This window comes from Lepidochelys kempii, chromosome 9 (assembly GCF_965140285.1).
Source record: "Lepidochelys kempii isolate rLepKem1 chromosome 9, rLepKem1.hap1, whole genome shotgun sequence".
NCBI classification, from domain to species: domain Eukaryota; kingdom Metazoa; phylum Chordata; order Testudines; family Cheloniidae; genus Lepidochelys; species Lepidochelys kempii.
This window is the reverse complement of record NC_136388.1, coordinates 11,976,542-11,994,796: the sequence shown is the minus strand read 5'-3', so window position 1 is coordinate 11,994,796 and position 18,255 is coordinate 11,976,542. Positions and strand designations below refer to the sequence as shown.

The 18,255-nt window shown below is 45.1% G+C and overlaps 1 protein-coding gene across 2 annotated transcripts in view; it reads right to left on the bottom strand.

The window, feature by feature from the left end:
• ZMAT3 (zinc finger matrin-type 3) overlaps nucleotides 1–18,255 on the bottom strand; it is a 62,238-nt gene that overhangs the window by 14,236 nt on the left and 29,747 nt on the right. The window contains exon 7 of one of the 2 annotated variants that reach the window (XM_073359323.1): nucleotides 15,351–16,466. The exons of the other annotated variant lie outside the window; for it this stretch is intronic. Coding sequence (XP_073215424.1) covers nucleotides 16,013–16,466 — 454 coding nt within the window. The 3' untranslated portion in view covers nucleotides 15,351–16,012. Of the gene's footprint in view, nucleotides 1–15,350; nucleotides 16,467–18,255 lie in introns of those variants that run through there. 2 annotated transcript variants of the gene reach the window in all.

Sequence of the window (18,255 nt, the reverse complement as noted above, 5' to 3'; positions counted from 1 at the left end):
CCATGTAAGCAATGGTAGTACTTGCCACAGCGATCTTATGTAAGTGCAAATGAGATGAGAGGAAGGATGATGCAGTGGTTAGGGCCGTGACATGGGAGACCTAAGTTCAATTCCCTGGTCCACCACAGCCTGGTTGAGTGACCTTAGACAAGTCACTTTGTTCTCTGTGCCTCAGTTTCCCCTGGGGATAACAGCACTTTCCTACCTCACAAGGGTGTTGTGAGGTTATGCACTTCAAAGACTGTGAGGTGCCCTCAGATACTCCTATGGTAATGGTTGCCATATGAATATCATAGATAACAGGTAGTCTGTGTTTTCATGAATGGGAGGGGAAGTGTCCGTGAGACAATCTCTCTATGAAAAAGGTCTGAGAACCCTTTCCTAGATGATCCTCCTCACTGAGGCACCAGGGGGTTATAACAGCACTCCATGCCAAGGCTTTATTTTAGTCCATCTTGCTGGCAAATATCAGTATGTGCCTATCATCTGAACTTTAGCAAACCTCTCGTGTAGTCAGGAGGGAGCATGGTGGCTTTAATGCTTTAACTTCATCAAAGTACGTTTTGGTTTTTTTTTAAATCTAAAATACTGCAAATATCAGGTCAAAATCATAGTCAGTAATCCAGCACAGCAAACACAGCACCAGTTACCTGCACGGCACTCTTATGTGTATTGCATGTCAGATAATTTGATGGAGTAATGATGACACATCAATCATTGCACAGGTTAAATTCTTTAGCCCCCCCGCCTCTGTATGTACGTCAATTTCTTGACGCACTGTACATGTGAAAGAGTAAATCCAACACTATTATGCACCAGCTTGTAGTTTTCTAAGCTGTGGCATCTGAGCCACTTATCATTCACTCCCATGTGCCACAGTTGGCCTTAGAACCTCCGCATCTTCATTTTTGGGCCCCGATCCAGATCTTGGCAAGTGGGACTGGCTTGCCAAGGTCACTACAGCTGTTGCCAATGGAACCCTAAAGGAATAAGAAGGAAGGCTCTCTGAACTGTCCCTCCCTGCTTTCTGTGGATTAAACAATATTTCTGATGCTTTCAAGTTATTCATTTGACTGAGACTGTGACTAAACTGTATCTGGCAGCAGGTTCACTTAGCTTAGCCAGTGCCGCACAGTTGTGCTCAGTTTTTAAAAGGGCCTCCACGGTCAAAATAAAAGACAAACTCAACAGAAAAATATGACATACCATTTGAGACGGGCCCAGACCAAAACCTGGCACCCCCAAAGTTGTGGGAAGTTTGGATCCCCATTCCTTCTGCAGCTTGGGCGTACCCTCAGTAAGGAATACAACAAGGAATTAAAATGAATAGCAGTACAAGAATGTTTCCATTCTACCCCTAATTGATAATAATGTTAAGAGACTGAGTCATTCAAATACTAATTAAGGGAAACTTGTATTGACTTTCATGGGCGATAGATAAGGCGATGTTTTAGTCACGGGTATTTTTAGTAAAAGTCATGGACTGGTCACGGGCAGTAAACAAAAATTCATGGCCCGTGACCTGTCCGTGACTTTTACCATATACTCCTGACTAAAACTTGGGGGGGGGTAGCCCGGGGGGCGCCATGGGCGATGGGGGCCATGGCCTGGAGGGGGGACGTGGGTGGTCGGGAGCACTGGGAACAGCTGGGGGGAGCACGGGTTCTCGGGGGGCATGTGGCCCAGGGGGCACTGCGGGTGTTGCAGGGGGGGATGGCAGGGCTGGAGCAAATTCCCTACCTGGGTCTTGGGAAGCGGCGACCTCCAGCTCCTAGCTCCACGTGCTGCCTCTGCTCCTCCCCAAGCCCCGGTTCTGCAGCTCCCATTGGCTGGGAACCGCGGCCAATGGGAGCTGCGGGGGCAGTGCATGCAGGTGGAGGCAGTGCATGGAGCTAGGAGCTGAGGGAGGGGAGTTCCTGTGGCCCTTCCGGGGAGCCCCCCCAGGTAAGCACCACCCTGCACCCAATCCCCAGCCCTGAGCCCCCCCCCCACATCCAAACTCCTGCTGCTGTGGGACCGGAGGGTCCCGAGATTGCCCCAGCAATAGCTGGTGCAACTGGCCCGGGGGCTGCCCAAGCTGCTCAGTTGGCTCCCAGGCCATCTGCATGGGCAGCTGCAGAAGTCATGGAGGTCACGGAAAGTCACGGAATCCGTGTCTTCCATGACCACTGTGACAAACACAGAGCCTTAGCAACAGATCAGGCTCCAACTCATCTCCTGAATAATGCTGTTCGTGCTTAAGAAATAACAACAATAATGTATTGGAAAAAAATGAACTCCCCCTTTGCAAATGTACCGGAGCTTTGCTGGGTGCCTATGACTGAAGGAATGTAAATAATCTAGTCCAAAACTTCATGTTAACAAAGCAAAAAGATTACTTTTTCCTTGGCCATCACCTGCTGCTGCTGTTTATGTTTTGTGTTCGAGGAACACCTAAGGGCCCCAGTCAGGAGCAGGGCTAGACGCTGTACATACACAAAGTAAAAGATGGTCCCAGCCCAGAAGAGCTAACAGTCAAAGTAATGCATTATTTTACTCCGTTTTTTTCATCTTGCAGGACAGTAGGTTTTGCTATGGTTCCAAACTCTGCTTTCAGTTACACAGGCTCCAGGCCACTGACATCTTTGTGGTTACACATGTATGGAACTGAGTGTATGTATATATATATATGTAATGTGTATGTTCACACGTGTATGTATATGTGTGTTTACAATTAAGAGCAAAGTTTAGTCCAAACTCATTCACTTTTGGTTTACTACACTGTATTCCAGTGCTACTTTTAAAACATATATTATCATTATTTATTGTGTATATTGTGGTAGCACTTAGGAGCCCAAGGCATGGGCCAGGACCCCATTGAATTAGGCTGTGATGGGGCATCTGCCCCACACTAGCCCATAAAGGGTTAATTGGACCCTAGGGAGGCTGTGCAACAGGCAGCCAATTGGAGAAGACCCTAGGGAGGCTGTGCAGGAGACAGCCAATTGGAGAGGGGCTGCGAGGAGCAGTCAATCAGGGCTAGTCAGGCCCATATAAAAAGAGCCTCAAGCCAGAGCAAGTGAGTCACTCCCTGGAGCTCAAGGAGGGAGGAGGACTGGCTGCTTTGCAGGTGGAGGGCAGTTAGCACTTTGGACAGAGCAGTGCTAGGCAGGATCAAGGGAGTGAGAGCGAGCTCCTGGCTGGAGCCCTGAGACAAGGGCAGAGAAGGTGCTGGGGCTGTGGGAAAGTGGTCCAGGGAAATAGACTGTGGAGTTGGAGGGGATGCAGCGCGTAGCTGCCATCTACAGGGACCCTGGGCCAGGACCTGGAGTAGTGGGTGAGCCCGGGTCCCCCCTCCTGCCCTCACTCGACACCGAGGAAGTGGCTGGAGAGTGAACTACGGTTCCCCTGGAAGGGGAAAGAACAGAGTGTGACACAGCCAGAGGGCTGTGTCCTGAAGAGGACACTGTGTTCTTTGGGACAGCTTGCTTCCTGGAGCAGAAGTGAGGCCGGCGAGACATCACCAGATGAGGGTGCACTGGCAAACTAAGCTAATTCCCAGGACAGCCAGCTGGAGATGCCACAGCGCTGAGTCGAACCCTGTCGCATAGGCGCTGTAAGAACACAGAGCGAAAAGATTGTCCCTGCTCCAAAGAGTTTACAACCTAAGTATAACACAAGAGACAATAGGAGGATACAGACAGAGACAGGGCAGCACAAGGAAACAATGAGACCAACCCACTAATGTCAACAGGCCTGATTCTCTGTTGCCCTGTGCCTTGAAGTGGTCATCCATACCTAGGCAAAGTGAGCGTAAAATGCTGTCTCTCTGATTTGGCAGCTGCACCCTCACCCCTTGCACTGGTGTAAATGACTATTCTGCATGCAGGGAATCTGCCCCTGTGGGTGTAACAGATGGAGGTAGCTGAATAAGGGTATGTTTACACTACACGCACTGCAGCAGCAGCTATGCTGCCATAGCACCATGGCATGGACACCTACTACAGCAACAGAAGAGGTTTTTCCATTGCTGTAGTAAATCCACCACCTTCACAGGTGGTAGCTAGGCTGATGGAAGAATTCTTCTCTCGACCACCTGCATCTACACTGGAGATTAGGTCAACCTAAGTACATTGCACAAGCATGAAACTTTTCACAGCCCAAAGCAATGTAGCTAAGTCAATCTAAAGTTTAGGTGTGCAACAAGCCTTAGATTGCCTGTTATAACGTGCTCCTCCAGAGCATTCACAAATTGTGATATATAGTTTGTTGGAAGCAAGGAGAGAATAGAATTTTTTAAATAATATTTGGAACTGAGCACTAAGCATAACAGAGATGCTTGTTGCCTTCCCCATACAATTGAGGACACGAGGTGCTTTTTGGGTGTCTTGATTTTGCTTTCATTAACATGTTAGATCGATTTCCCAACTGACTCAATTAAAAAGGAAAGTGATGGGAGGTTACAGTGAAATGAAAGTGCTCAAAAGCATATAGCAAACAGGTCATCATCTTTCCATTGCAAAATCAATATTGCATGCCCACTATCACTCTGTATACAATAATAAAAAGCCTTCTGTCATTATTGCCATGGAGTACATTGATTCCTTTTAAATATTTCCTGGGAACATTTTCAGCATTATGCATGTGAATCTATAATCATTGACCAGATACATGGAAAATCTCCAAGTCCCCTAGTTCTCTGAATGAGCTTTTCAGCTATCTCACTGAGATTGACACTTAGATCTGTAATGCTAGTGTGCAAAAGAAGAGGGTTGTCATTTTTATTATATTGACTTTTTGGCTATTAGCACACCATAAAGTAACCATCTCACCTGCTCACTGTTTTTCTGCTTCTTTCTTTCATCATTTTTCCTTAGAATAAATAGATGCAGTCTATGGGGGAGGCAGAGAACCAAGACTGGGTAATTTCTGCTTTATGTACCATCTCAAACGGAACTGAGAGCAGGGTCAGAATCACAGTAACTTCATTCACTAGGGCTGCAAAGATACAGGATCATGGAAGGATGCCTGGAGCAAATGATGTTTCTGTGTCTCTTTCATCTGTGACCTGCTATAGGAGGAAGCTTGCAAACAGTATCATTTGTTGTGTTAGTCGAAGAGATGAGCCATATTCAAAGCTCAGATCTGAATGCCACTAACAATGGGAACTTGGATCAGGTTCCAGACTTCACAGCTGGCCTTTTAACAGCCAGCACAAAATAACCCAGATCTGAATGTCCTTGAACTTTGTGAAAGATCCAGATTCAGATACAAGCTTTGTAGCTCAGGCCCCTCTCTAGTTAGCAGCCTTAGACATAGGTCCCTCTTTGGATGCCTTTATACTTACTGGTGCCTGTATGTCCTTAGTCCATGGTCCTCAAGTCCATGTGGAGCCACAGGGCCACCTCCTCTCTGCCAGTGAGGACAGCAATTTGCTTGGCAGCTCCCTAGGGACACAAAGTGCCTTATCCCTGCCCCATTGAAATCAAGGGGAGTTTTTCGATTGATTTCAGTGGGCTTTGCATCAGGCCTACAGTGAGGAGAGGCTCTTTGCATGATCACTGGCTGTATCCATCTTGGGGCTGGGCACAAACTAGCCCACTGTTAGTAGCAAGTCTCTTTTCCATAAAACCCACGAGTCTTGAAAAAGCCTGGATCCAAGCCTGACAGCACAAGTCTGTTCCAGTCATTAGTGGTCAGGGGAGTGGGATAGGGGTAGAGTTACCCTCCCCAGTGGAAGGATTACAGAGCAAGAGAAACTCCTCATTTAGGGCCTGATTCTTTGTAAGATATTGAGCAACCTCAATATCCATTGGAGTCAATGGAAGATGAGATGCATCCTCAGAACCGGGAGCGATATCGAAAAATGTTTCTATCCCAACTTGGGATGAAAAGTCAAAATCTCAAAAATGTTTGCAAAGAAAAGGTTTTGTTTGGATGATCTCATTTGATGAAACCTTTCATTTCAATTTCAACCACTTTTTTTTTTTTTTTACAACAACTAGCTTAATCTTTTCAAAGAAACATTGTTTTGAACTGCAAAACTGGAATTTTTCATTTCAAAGATGCCAAAACAAACGGTTTAGGCCATGTTAGAAACCTTTTTCCAAATGTTTACGTAGAAAAAGTCATTGAAATCAACACTTTCCCCACAAAAAGTTTTGATAAATCAGCATTTTCTGGTGGGGGAAAAAAAGTTTTGTCAACAAATTGCCAACCAGCTCAAGTACTCAGCACCTTGCAGGATGAACTCTGCAGCTGGTATGTAAAGCAAGGGTCACCTTTTCACAGCAAGCTTCATAGAAATTAGATGACCACCCATCCGTGCTACACTGCCTCATTTCATAGATTTGCCGGACCAAATTCAGAGGTGATGTATAGGGGGTGCTATGTAAACCATATGTTAGTCAGTGGGTGAGAGAAGAAGAAGAAATTGTAAGTGTCTAAGGGACTGAATACTGGATTGGAAGAAAAGGTGAGCTACACCAAATTAGGCCCCACTCCTGGATTGAGCTCTGTGCAAGTATGCTCTTTAGAATTACTTAGACTTACACCGTTCCTCATCACCTCTGAATCTGGCCCTAAGAAAGGACCTATTGGGATCTACAGTACTTGAATTTAGAGGGTCCTGTGCAGGCATATGGGTCAACAAGCATGGAGAACATTGCAGGAACAGAGCCATTGACTCCCCAGACTTTCTTAAACTCACTTACATCCTCTCTGACATTGGCCAAATTCTACCACCCTGAGTAGTACCATACTTCACAAGTAGGTCCGTTGACATCAATGGAACTACTCATGGAGTAAATGAAGTGAGTAATGGTAACCCAATCTAGCCCACTGTCATTACAAATGGAGAAGACCTGTCAGATTACCCAGCATACCTCTCTGCTAATGCAGGATTCTTCCCTTTCGTGCCAAACCTCAAGCTTTGTTTTCCTGGGGACATTTTAAAATTATATACACTTTTTGCCAATTCTTAAGTGCTGAACAGCTGCCATTTGGAAAAGCAAACTTCATCAGAGGTGTTATACTACAAATAATAATAATAATAATAATAATGGAGGCAGAAGCGTTCAGTTCTCAGGGTAATATACTGCCTGTGTATCACTATACACAAGCCATTTTCTGTGGAAGAGACTTCGGATCGTCTCTAGTTCCTACAGAAGTTCCACATCCTAAGAACACCACCACCACCCCACTAGGCACTGATGGACCATGGACGCCTTTGTTGTCTGTCATAGCAGAGAGGCGCTCAGGAGGTAAATGAGCCTCCTGCCCCTGGAGATGGTTTTCTTGGTGAAAACTGAAACCTGAAAACAAAACTCTACCAAAACAAAACCCTCCACTGCCCACACAATTCTCCCCCTGGGGAGGAGATCAGAGAGAAAACAAACCACAAGTGACAGATGTTAGTCACGTCACTTAACACACTACTGGAAGGTACTCAGATAATACAGAGATCAAGGTGATATAAAAACCTTAATGAAACAGAATACAGGCACATTGGCAGGATAGTGTATAGAAGGCTGGTACTGCTGTTGCCTATGCTGTGGCTGTTCTGTGGCTAAAGAGAGGACTTCAGTCTACAAGACCATCAATTTGCCAGCAGTTTCAACATTAATGACCCAATCCTATGAGGTACTGAGCATCCTCCACTCCAGCTGAAGCTCAGCACCTCATAGGATCTGGTGCTAAATTCCCTTGACTAATCTGTAATTGCATTGCAGCGAAATTGCAATGAATCTAATTTTTAAGGAGAATACATTGCCAGCTGAAGAACTGGGAACTCTGCGGAAGTTGGCAGGGTCTGTCCAGCTTTATTTTATACACTAATTAAACTAATACTGGTCCTGGAATACTGTTGTTTTTATTCATTCATAAAAAAGTCATTTTGTCTAGACTTGAGCTGCTGCAGTTTCATTCTCAAAAATACAGAGTCGATGCACAGTTTGCTTGTCAAAAACAGCTGCCCTCTTCTGTTTCCAAAGGGATATTGCCAGTTTTTGAAACTATAGCATTTGTGGCATTGAAATAGAAATAAGATACCAGCACTTCGCCCACTCCACTAAAGCTAATCCATGTCAATATAACACCATCACCTCTTAACACCTCCTTTGATTTTGGAGCCTCAATATGGAGTTGGGGGTAAAATTTAAAAAAATATCTAAGTCATTTATGACCCTAAGTCTCACTGAAAGTCAACGAGACTTTGGCTCCTAAGTGATTTAGGCATTTTTGAAAATGTAGGCTTTTAAGTTACTTCGGTCCTTTTACTTTACCCTAGAAGCCTAATTTTAAGCACGTAGGTTTGAAAATTTTGATCTGTGTCTTTTACAAGTTTGAGACTGTCAGTGCTTAATGAATCCTACATAAGGATAATTAGAAAGCAGAATCCAGAAATGTTTTACAGGTGTGCAAGAGAACAATTGGAGTCCACATGAGCTGCCATGTTTCTGTTGGCTAGAAACACCTGCGAATAGACAAAAGATTGTACACTATTGCAATTAATATTCTACAGTGTGCCATAGAATTAATCAATTCCAGGTCAGAAGGGACTATTGTGATCATCTAGTTCAGTGGTTCTCAAAGCTGGTCCGCCGCTTGTTCAGGGAAAGCCCCAGGCATGCCGGTTCGCCGCTCCAGGCCAATGGGGGCTGCGGGAAGCGGCGTGGGCCAAGGGACGTGCTGGCCGCCCTTATCGCATCCCCCATTGGCCTGGAGCGGCGAACCACGGACAGTGGGAGCCACGATCAGCCGAACCTGAGGACGCGGCAGGTAAACAAACCGGTCCGGCCCGCCGGGGGCTTTCCCTGAACAAGCAGTGGACCGGCTTTGAGAATCACTGATCTAGTTTGACCTCCTGTGTATCACAGACCACAGAACTTCCCCAGTGAGAAAGAGCAACTTGATAGCAGGCAGAGCAATGTGCTGGCTTTTTTAACAGGTTATACGTAAGGCTCTGTGTTTGTCACGGAGATCACAGATTTTGTGACTTTCCGTGACTTCTGCAGTGGCTGGTGTGCCTGGCCTGGGAGCCACCTGAGCAGCTCAGGCAGCCCCTGGGCCATTCACACCGGCTGCTGTGGGGCAGTCTCCCCCCCCACCCCGCCCCGCCAGCAGCAGGAGTTCGGGGGGGGTTAAGGCTGGGGGTTGGGAGATGGGGTGGTGCTTAGCTGGGGGGGGGGACCCCAGAAGGGCAACAGGAACTCCCCTCCCTCCGCTCCTAGCTCCACATGCTGCCTCTGCCCTCGGGCACCCGCCCCGCAGCTCCCCAGCCCATGCCCCCCCGAGCACCTGTGCCCCCCCCCCCAGGCCCTTTCTCCCTGAGCTGCCCCACCCCCCAAGTTTTAGTCAGGGGTATATATTACAAGTCCTGAACAGGTCACGGGCAGTAAACAAAAATTCATGGCCCGTGACCTGTCCATGACTTTTACTAAAAATGCCCGTGACTAAAACATAGCCTTAGTTATAGGACCTGATCACAGACCATTTGAGTCAATTGAAAGATTTCCCTGGGCTTCAATATGTTTTGGATCAGGCCATATTTTATTTTTAAACTGTTTTTATTGAAACTATTACAAGAATGTATGTGTGTGTAGTGTTCTGTTTTCAATAACATCTTTAAATCTAGGTGAGGGCGGCACAATATAATGTCAGCTGGATACAAATGATATGTTAGGGGTGAGTCTATATTTTTTTCATTTTGAAATAATTAATTGTTGATTCCCATTTCTTTTCAGAGTGGCCTAAGTTCTGTGCTGTTCTTGAACTCTCACTCCTTGGAACCTTTCCTACCAGGAATGCTGATTTGTTAAAAAGCTCCAGGTGATTGATTTGTGATCCTTCAAGGTGATGGTCAAATTGCTTCCCTCTCATAAAATCTATTTTAAAAAAATCAGCTTTACCAAGTAAATGTCTTTATAAGCAGTGTCAAGCATCCCTTCTCTTAACCCGAATCCTTGCACCAATAAGATTAACACTGATATTGCACCTTATGTATTCAAATTGCTGTAAATATTAACTAATCTATCTATCTGCCCATCACTCTCATTTTAGATAGGCAAGATTATTTCCATTGTACTGTCAGATAAACTGAGGCAAAGTAAAATTATTTGGCCAAGGTCAGCAAGAGACAGGGCTAGAAACAGACACTCGCTATTGTTCTTGCATTCATTTGTCTTGTGCAATTCACTTTCCTCCAGCTTGTAACCAGGATCAGTAATTTACTTTCACTGTCAAACACAGGTTTTATTAATGCCATAGATGGAATGATGATCATTAATGTTTTGGGGGCAGGGGGCTGAGGGCCAAGTTCTATTAGCAAATTAAATTCTCAGCAAGGTTATGTCTCTTTCTGTGAGCGACATTCATTCAGACTGAAACCAAATTCTGCCAGTGTTCTCCATCCCCACTGCTGAAGGTGAACTGGGAAGGTTTTGAAAAATATTAAAAACTTGCTTGCAAGATCCCATAAGAGGATACGGGAAAGTATGTGTGTTTGAACATATTAGGTCCTCTGCAGCCTAAAGTTGACACGGCGTCTACTACTTGCATGCACTACAGTTCTTCTCTTGTACCCAAAGTCTCAGCTTCTCTATGGTTTGTTCCTTTCCTGCTGAATTGTTTAAAAATCTGGCCCTAGGTGTCCCAATGGGAGCTGCTGGGAGCTGAACTCTTTTGAACTCCTGACCCCAATAGGGTTGCCAACTTTATACTCGCACAAAACTGAATACCCTTGCTCCGCCTCTTCTCCAAGGCCCTGCCCCTGCTCACCCCATCCCTCCTCCCTCTGTCACTCACACTCCCCATCCTCACTCACTTATTTTCACCAGACTGGCTCTGGGGGTTGGGATGCAGGAGGGGGTGAGGGCTCTGGCTGAGGGTGTAGACTCCGGGCTGGGGATGAGGGGTTTAGGGTACAGAAGGGGGCTCCGGGCTGAGGTAGGGGGTTGTGGTGCGGGGATGTGAGGGCTCAAGCTGCGGGTGTGGGCTCTGGGTGAGGCTGGGGATGAAGGGTTTGGGGTGTAGGAGGGTGCTCTGGGCTGGGTTCAAGAGGTTTGTAGAGCGGGAGGGGGATCAGGGCTGGGCCAACGAGTTGGGGTGCAGGCTCTGGGCCGCGCTTACCTCAGGCAGCTCCCGGAAGCAGCAGCATGTCCCGCCTCTGGGTCCTATGTGGAGGCACAGCCAGGAGGCTTTGCGCACTATCCTATCTGCAGGCGACATCCCTGAAGCTCCCAGTGGCCATGGGTCCCATTGTTTTGAGCTTTATATTCTGGAGATCTGTGCTCTGGACTCATTGGTACAATTGTGATTTTTGTATGCCACTGACCATAAATGTTGGCTGGCATTTTATGCGACCCATGGCCAATGGGAGCTGCAAAGCGGGCGCTTGGAGCAGGGGCAGCGTGCGGAGCCCCCTGGCTGCCGCTATGCCTGAGAGCCGGAAGGGGGACATGCCACTGCTTCCGGGAGCCACGCGGAGCCAAGGCAGGCAGGGATCCTGCCTTAGCCCCACTGCACTTCTGACTCGACTTTTAACTGCCCATTCAGCGTTGTTGATCGGAGCCGCCTGGGTCCCTTTTCGACCTGATAGTGTAACACTTGCACTTTACAGCTTTCTAAGGCTTTTTCTTTCACCAAATTCTCTGTGAGGATAGAGTCATAGAAATTGAGGGCTGGAAAGGCCCTCAAGAGGTCACCAAGTCCAGCCCACTGCACTGAGGCAGGATCAAGTAAACCTAGACCATCCCTGACAGGTATTTGTCTGACCAGTCCTTTAAAAACCTCCAATGATGGGGATTCAACCACCACCCTTGGAAGCCTATTCCAGAGCTTAACTCCCCTTACAGTTAGAAAGTTTTTTCCTAATATCTAACCTAAATCTCCCTTGCTGCAGATAAGTCCCATTATGTCTCATCCTACCTTCAATGGACACTGAAGACAATTGATCACTGTCCTCTTTCTAACAGCCCTTAACATATTTAAAGACTGGGCATGTGTAGTCTTCAGAAACTGAGCTGCGACCTGATAACAATTTTTTTAACCTTTCCTCAGAGGTCATCGTTTTGTTGCTTGTCTTTGGACTCTCTTCAATTTATTCACATCTATCCTAAAATGTGACACCCAGAACTGGACACAGTCCTCCAGCTGAGGCCTCACCAGTGCCAAGTAGAATGGGACAATTACTTCCCATGCCTTATCTGTGACATTCCTCTTAATACTAGAATGATATTAGCCTTTTTCGCAACTGCATCAAAATTGTTGGCTCATATTCAGTTATTCAGTTTGTGATGGCTGGACTCTTTCAACATCTGTTTTGCAGTCTCAGAAATGGATTTAAACCCTTTGAGGGATGTGGAAAGGATACTCCTTGGAAAGGGCCTCTTAGAGGAAAGGTAGATAAAAGGATAAACTAAGTTTAGTCCTTCAAAGGTTTGATTTCTTTAAGGAAACTGTTTACTTCAAGCATACAGCAAGTCCACAAATGAAAAAGGTAGCAGTTGTGATGCTTCTATGGTCCACTAGATGGCACTGGTACTAGATATATTGGCCAAAGACAAGTCATTTCTAGGAAACAAGAATTGGAAGAGCCCCGGGCACCAGAAAAAGATTAAAGATTGAAGCCCAGTAGGAAAGACGTCCTGTACTTGTCTGGCAGAACTGCTGCCAGCGAGAAGAAATCTGAAGCTATAATTGTTTTATCACAAATGTCAAACATAAATGATGCCCATGTATGATACAGCCTCATAACTGGGGTAGGTCTAGAGTCTCTCCCTGGGACATGCTTCGATCAGCCACATCCCACATTCACTTAAACAGCAAGTGGGAAAGACCTTTTGAAAAGCAAGCACTGCCCCAGCTATTTACAATTTATGGCTCTGTCTTCTTTGCAAAAAAGGTATGTTTTTAGATTGAAATAGCTAACTCAATATATCTATCTTGATGTTAAATCGAAGTGGAGACAAGTGACTGTTGTTTTTATCTCTCTGTCACAAATCATGGTCAATCCCAGGTGGAGGTATAGGGTTGATATATAGGTATTGGTAAAAAAAATCACCTGTGCCCTGTCTGCACTGGAACCTTACATTGAGATAACCATCTCAAGTTAGCTATGTCACTGTAAAAACACATCTCTTTTTGCAGTGAAGTTATAGGGTAGAATTTTCAAAGGCACCTAAGTCACTTAGAAGCCTAAGCCCCAAAGTGACTTAGGCACTTGGGGGGATTTACAAAAGGTATTTAGGTGCCTAAAGATGCAGATAGGCGCCTGGTGAGATTTACAAAAGCACCTAAGCAAGCTAGGTGCCTAATTCCCATTGACTTCAAGTGTGCCATTGGCATCAAAGTGCCTAAATTAAGTCACTTTAATTAGGCTCCTTAGTCACATACCCTGTTAGATTTATAGACCTTAAGGCCAGATAGGACAATACATGATCATCTGTTCTGACCTCCTGCACATTATAGGCCTTAGAACTTCACCCACTCACTCCTATAATAGGCCCATAACCTCTGGCTGAGATACCGAAGTCCCCAAATCTTGATTTAAAGACTTCATATTACAGAGAATTTTACTCTAGTTCAAACCAGCAAGTGACCTATGCCCCACACTGCAGAGGAAGGTGAAAAAGCCCCAGGGTCTCTGCCAATCTGACATTTTGAAAATTTTACCCATGGTCTAGAAGAGCAACGCTGTGACATCCCTGGAGTTCAAATTGTGTTTCCTCCATTTTTATTATAAACCACACTGCCATTTTTATAATAAAGCCAGTCAAGTCCCAGCTATTTTAATATCTAGTATAGATATGTTGTTCCTGTCTGAAATGCCACTTCATACTGGACGTACCCAAATCTTGGGGAGAAAATATTTAATTGTTTGAGTTCTAATTTCCTAAACTATGCAGTGTACATTATTGTTTATATCCAAGGGAGAAATGGGGCTAGAGCAAGGCCCTGGAAATAGGAACATTTGGGCTGGATGCTCATCTCTGCCACTGACTCACACTGTAACCTTAGACAAGTCACTTGGCCTCTCTGTACCTCAGTTTACCCATGTGTAATGTGCACCATAATCATTCATACTTCAAGAGGTTAAGCTGGGTTGCTGCAGGGCTCCCTGCAGACACCATAAAATCAGTTGTTGCAAGACAACTGGGAGACTCTCCACTCTGGCATGGGGATGTGTAAGGACACAACCTCTGAAATGATCCATAAGAATCATTTCCAATTTACTTATTTTTTCCCTCCATTTTTTTTTCTTTTTCTTTTGGCTCGGACTGAGTGAGCTTCCAGGGAGGGCACTGCAAAAAGGCTCGGGTTCATATAAAGGTGCAAGGAAACCTTTCTGAGGCTGTTGAGGAGAATGAGGCCTGTGGGTGATGGAGGAGGCTAAAGGAGGTGTCAGGTCCCTTCAAGCTGGCTCTTTTCTGTGTTAATCCTTTCCTTCTCCCACTCCTTGGTGTCTGTTTTTTGATGGTGTAAGCTTTCTAGGGTGGGGATCTGCCTTATTTTAGAAGCATGAAGCCTCTAGCACACTTTTGGGTTCAACAGAAATAATATGTTCCTGCAATGAGGCAGCAAAGCCTTTTGAGAAAAATGTATTATAGCTAAGATGTTAAAAGCAATTTAATAGAGACAGAGAGGCTAAAGAAACTGCCAATTTTACCTCTGAGACGTGTAGATTATTTTCTCTTTTAAGCGTTATGGCCTGCAATTCAGACCCAGGATCTCTCTTTGGGTCCCATTGTTTTGAGCTTTATATTCTGGAGATCTGTGCTTTGGACTCATTGGTACTATTGTGATTTTTGTATGCCACTGACAATAAATGTTGGCTGGCATTTTATGCAACCCATGGCCTCCCGTGAATTGTTTCTGTGAGCTTGGTCACTCATCCATTTCCCAGGTTGTTAAGTAGGCAGCCTGACAGCGCCCTTGTAACACAGCTTCAGTTTTCAAAACAAACAGTTCGAGGACATGGTTTCCTAAATTAGGCTAAGGCCTGTGAATTTGGCGGGAGGCAGAAAACACAAAGCAAAGCTGGCTTGGTTGTTGCATTCAGAAGCTGGGGTTTGGGGCGTGCATGTGAAGTGTCAAAGGCATTACTGTATCATACATTTTTTTGCCACCTGTGCCCTGCACTCAGATTATAATGCATCTAAGGAGTTGCTGTGGTCTAACTGCATTTTAATAAGTGCCTGCCATGTACATATACATACCTGTGGCCTGATCCTGCAATGATGAGCTCCACTCAGGCAGCAGACCTCTGCCCATGTGGAGCTCAGTGCAAGATCTAAACATGTCAGATGGCTACTGGAGATATTACTGCTAAAGCAAGTTAACAATGTGCCTTTAAAAGAAAAGGAGTACGTGTGGCACCTTAGAGACTAACGAATTTATTTGAGCATAAGCTTTCGTGAGCTACAGCTCACTTCATCGGATGCATTCAGTGGAAAATACAGTGGGGAGATTTATATACACAGAGAACATGAAACAATGGGTGTTACCATACACACTGTAACGAGAGTGATCACTTAAGGTGAGCTATTACCAGCAGGACCGGGGGGGGGGGGACCTTTTGTAGTGATTATCAAGGTGGGCCATTTCCAGCAGTTGACAAGAACGTCTGAGGAACAGTGGGGGTGGGGAATAAACAAGGGGAAATAGTTTTACTTTGTGTAATGACCCACCTACTCCCAGTCTTTATTCAAGCCTAAGTTAATTGTATCCAGTTTGCAAATTAATTCCAATTCAGCAGTCTCTCCTTGGAGTCTGTTTTTGAAGTTTTTTTGTTGAAGAATTGCCACTTTTAGGTCTGTAATCAAGTGACTAAAGAGATTGAAGTATTCTCCGACTGGTTTTTGAATGTTATAATTCTTGACATCTGATGTGTGTCCATTTATTCTTTTATGTAGAGACTGTCCAGTCTGACCAATGTACATGGCAGAGGGGCATTGCTGGCACATGATGGCATATATCACATTGGTAGATGTGCAGGTGAACGAGCCTCTGATAGTGTGGCTGATGTGATTAGGCCCTATGATGGTGTCCCTGAACAGATATGTGGACACAGTTGGCAATGGGCTTTGTTGCAAGGGTAGGTTCCTGGGTTAGTGGTTCTGTTGAGTGGTATGTGGTTGCTGGTGAGTATTTGCTTCAGGTTGGGGGGCTGTCTGTAAACAAGGACTGGCCTGTCTCCCAAGATCTGTGAGGGTGGTGGGTCGTCCTTCAGGATAGGTTGTAGATCCTTGATGATGTGTTGGAGAGGTTTTAGATGGGGGCTGAAGGTGATGGCTAGTGGCGTTCTGTTATTTTCTTTGTTGGGCCTGTCCTGTAGTAGGTGACTTCTGGGTACTCTTCTGGCTCTGTCAATCTGTTTCTTCTCTTCAGCAGGTGGGTACTGTAGTTGTAAGAATGCTTGATAGAGATCTTGTAGGTGTTTGTCTCTGTCTGACGGGTTGGAGCAAATGCGGTTGTATCGTAGAGCTTGGCTGTAAACAATGTGCCTTTAGAATCTCAAAATGTGGGCCCAATCCTATACTCCTTGTGACACTAAAACTCCTATTGAAATCAATGGGAGTCTGGAATGTGCAAGGAATGCAGGATCAGGCCAGTTATGCTTACAGCACCCTTTCTGATAAATTATGTTTTATAGAATGTGCTGCCTTTTGCCTGCGGAGACCTTGCTGTAGGGATCCTAGTGGCAGAAAGCCCTTCCAGAGGGATAATGGTGGCACAAGGACATGCTTCCTAGCCCCAGGATGCCCATTACCAGCAGAGCAGCCCAAAAGGAGCGCAGTGCTGGCCAGTTGGAGAGTGTGCTCCAGGTAGCTGGGATATGTGCTGATTTAGCCAGGGTGGCATATATAGAACCCTGCATAGACAGTAAAGCTATCCTCTCCCACAAGAATATCATCCCCTGAACTAGATTCTCCCCTTGTCCCAGTGCAGTCATGATTTGCATTAACAGGGCAGAATCTGGTCCCTGTATAATAGACTTTTAAGAAAAGTGACTACAAAAAGGCCACATTCAGATTAATAATGTGATGGCAAGAGAATCAAAAATTAAGACTGATTTTTCAGAGTAAACTTTCAAAGTCTAGCTTGGGGATTGAGCCTTGGGATTCAAAATACCCACATAAGACTGGGTGAAACTTGCATTCTCTGTCATTTATTTATTTCTTCTCTCATTAGCTGGAACTAAGAAGGAAACAGCCTGACATCATCATCTTTTTTAAATGTTGGTCCTTCTTTCTCTCATAATTTTCAATAACATTCATTAGAAAGGATTTGTTTTTCAATGTAATAATAATCCATGTTTCTCCTGAGCAAATAGACTTTAAATCAATCAAATAAGACATTAAAACAAACATCATCAAAGCTGTCCTACTAATTACATTTAGCCGCGCGTCAGTGTGACCATTTCCAATCTTACTATAAAGCAAAAAAGAAATCCTTAGGCACAAGTAAAGTAACACCTTCAAAGGCCCATTCACGGGTTAGTCAAAGGAGAGTGTGAAGGTGAGATGCCCAGCTCCTGATGCCTAGATACCAAGGTGACAGGCATCAGATAGAATGCACAAGGGGTCAAACTCAAACCTGGCATAAATGGGTGTGGCATCATTGAGGTGAATGGTGTTGCAGCCTCTTACACTTGGACCATCATCAACCGTGGTTGATCCTGCAGGGTTCTGAGTGCCATTCATTGCAACAGGAGTGGAGGGTGCTCAGCAATGTGCATTAGCACAGCTCACTTATCTTTTAGCCCCCCGCCCACCTGGAATTCAATACTTTTGCCATTTCCAAGTTACAGCCCAACATGTTGCTGACGGGATAATGAGACAGGCAATATAGATGCTTTTATTGTATAGCAACATAAAAAACAATTGTTTTTTTGCTTTGCCGAAGTATTTGGTCCGTAAGCGTGTCGACACAGCAGAGTCAAAATGAGCCATACTCCTGATGAAATGTGTACAAGCTCTATATTATTATTATTATTTATTTTATTTTTATTAGCAGTGACCTCTCAGTCAGATCTAGCACCTATATATTCAAACTGTTTCAACTTCATAATTTTTGTAGCCACCTCCAAAGACCAGCACTTAACACTTGCATTTTCATAGCAGGATGCCTGGGGATTTCGCCATGTGTCCTCCCCTGGATTCTAAATCCCTATGCATCACCTTTTCAAATCTAGGGGTAAAGACAGGCTAATGTAACATTTTTGGATACTGTTGGTCTGATTCATTTAGCTAAATCCATGGTCTGATTTGTTTACAT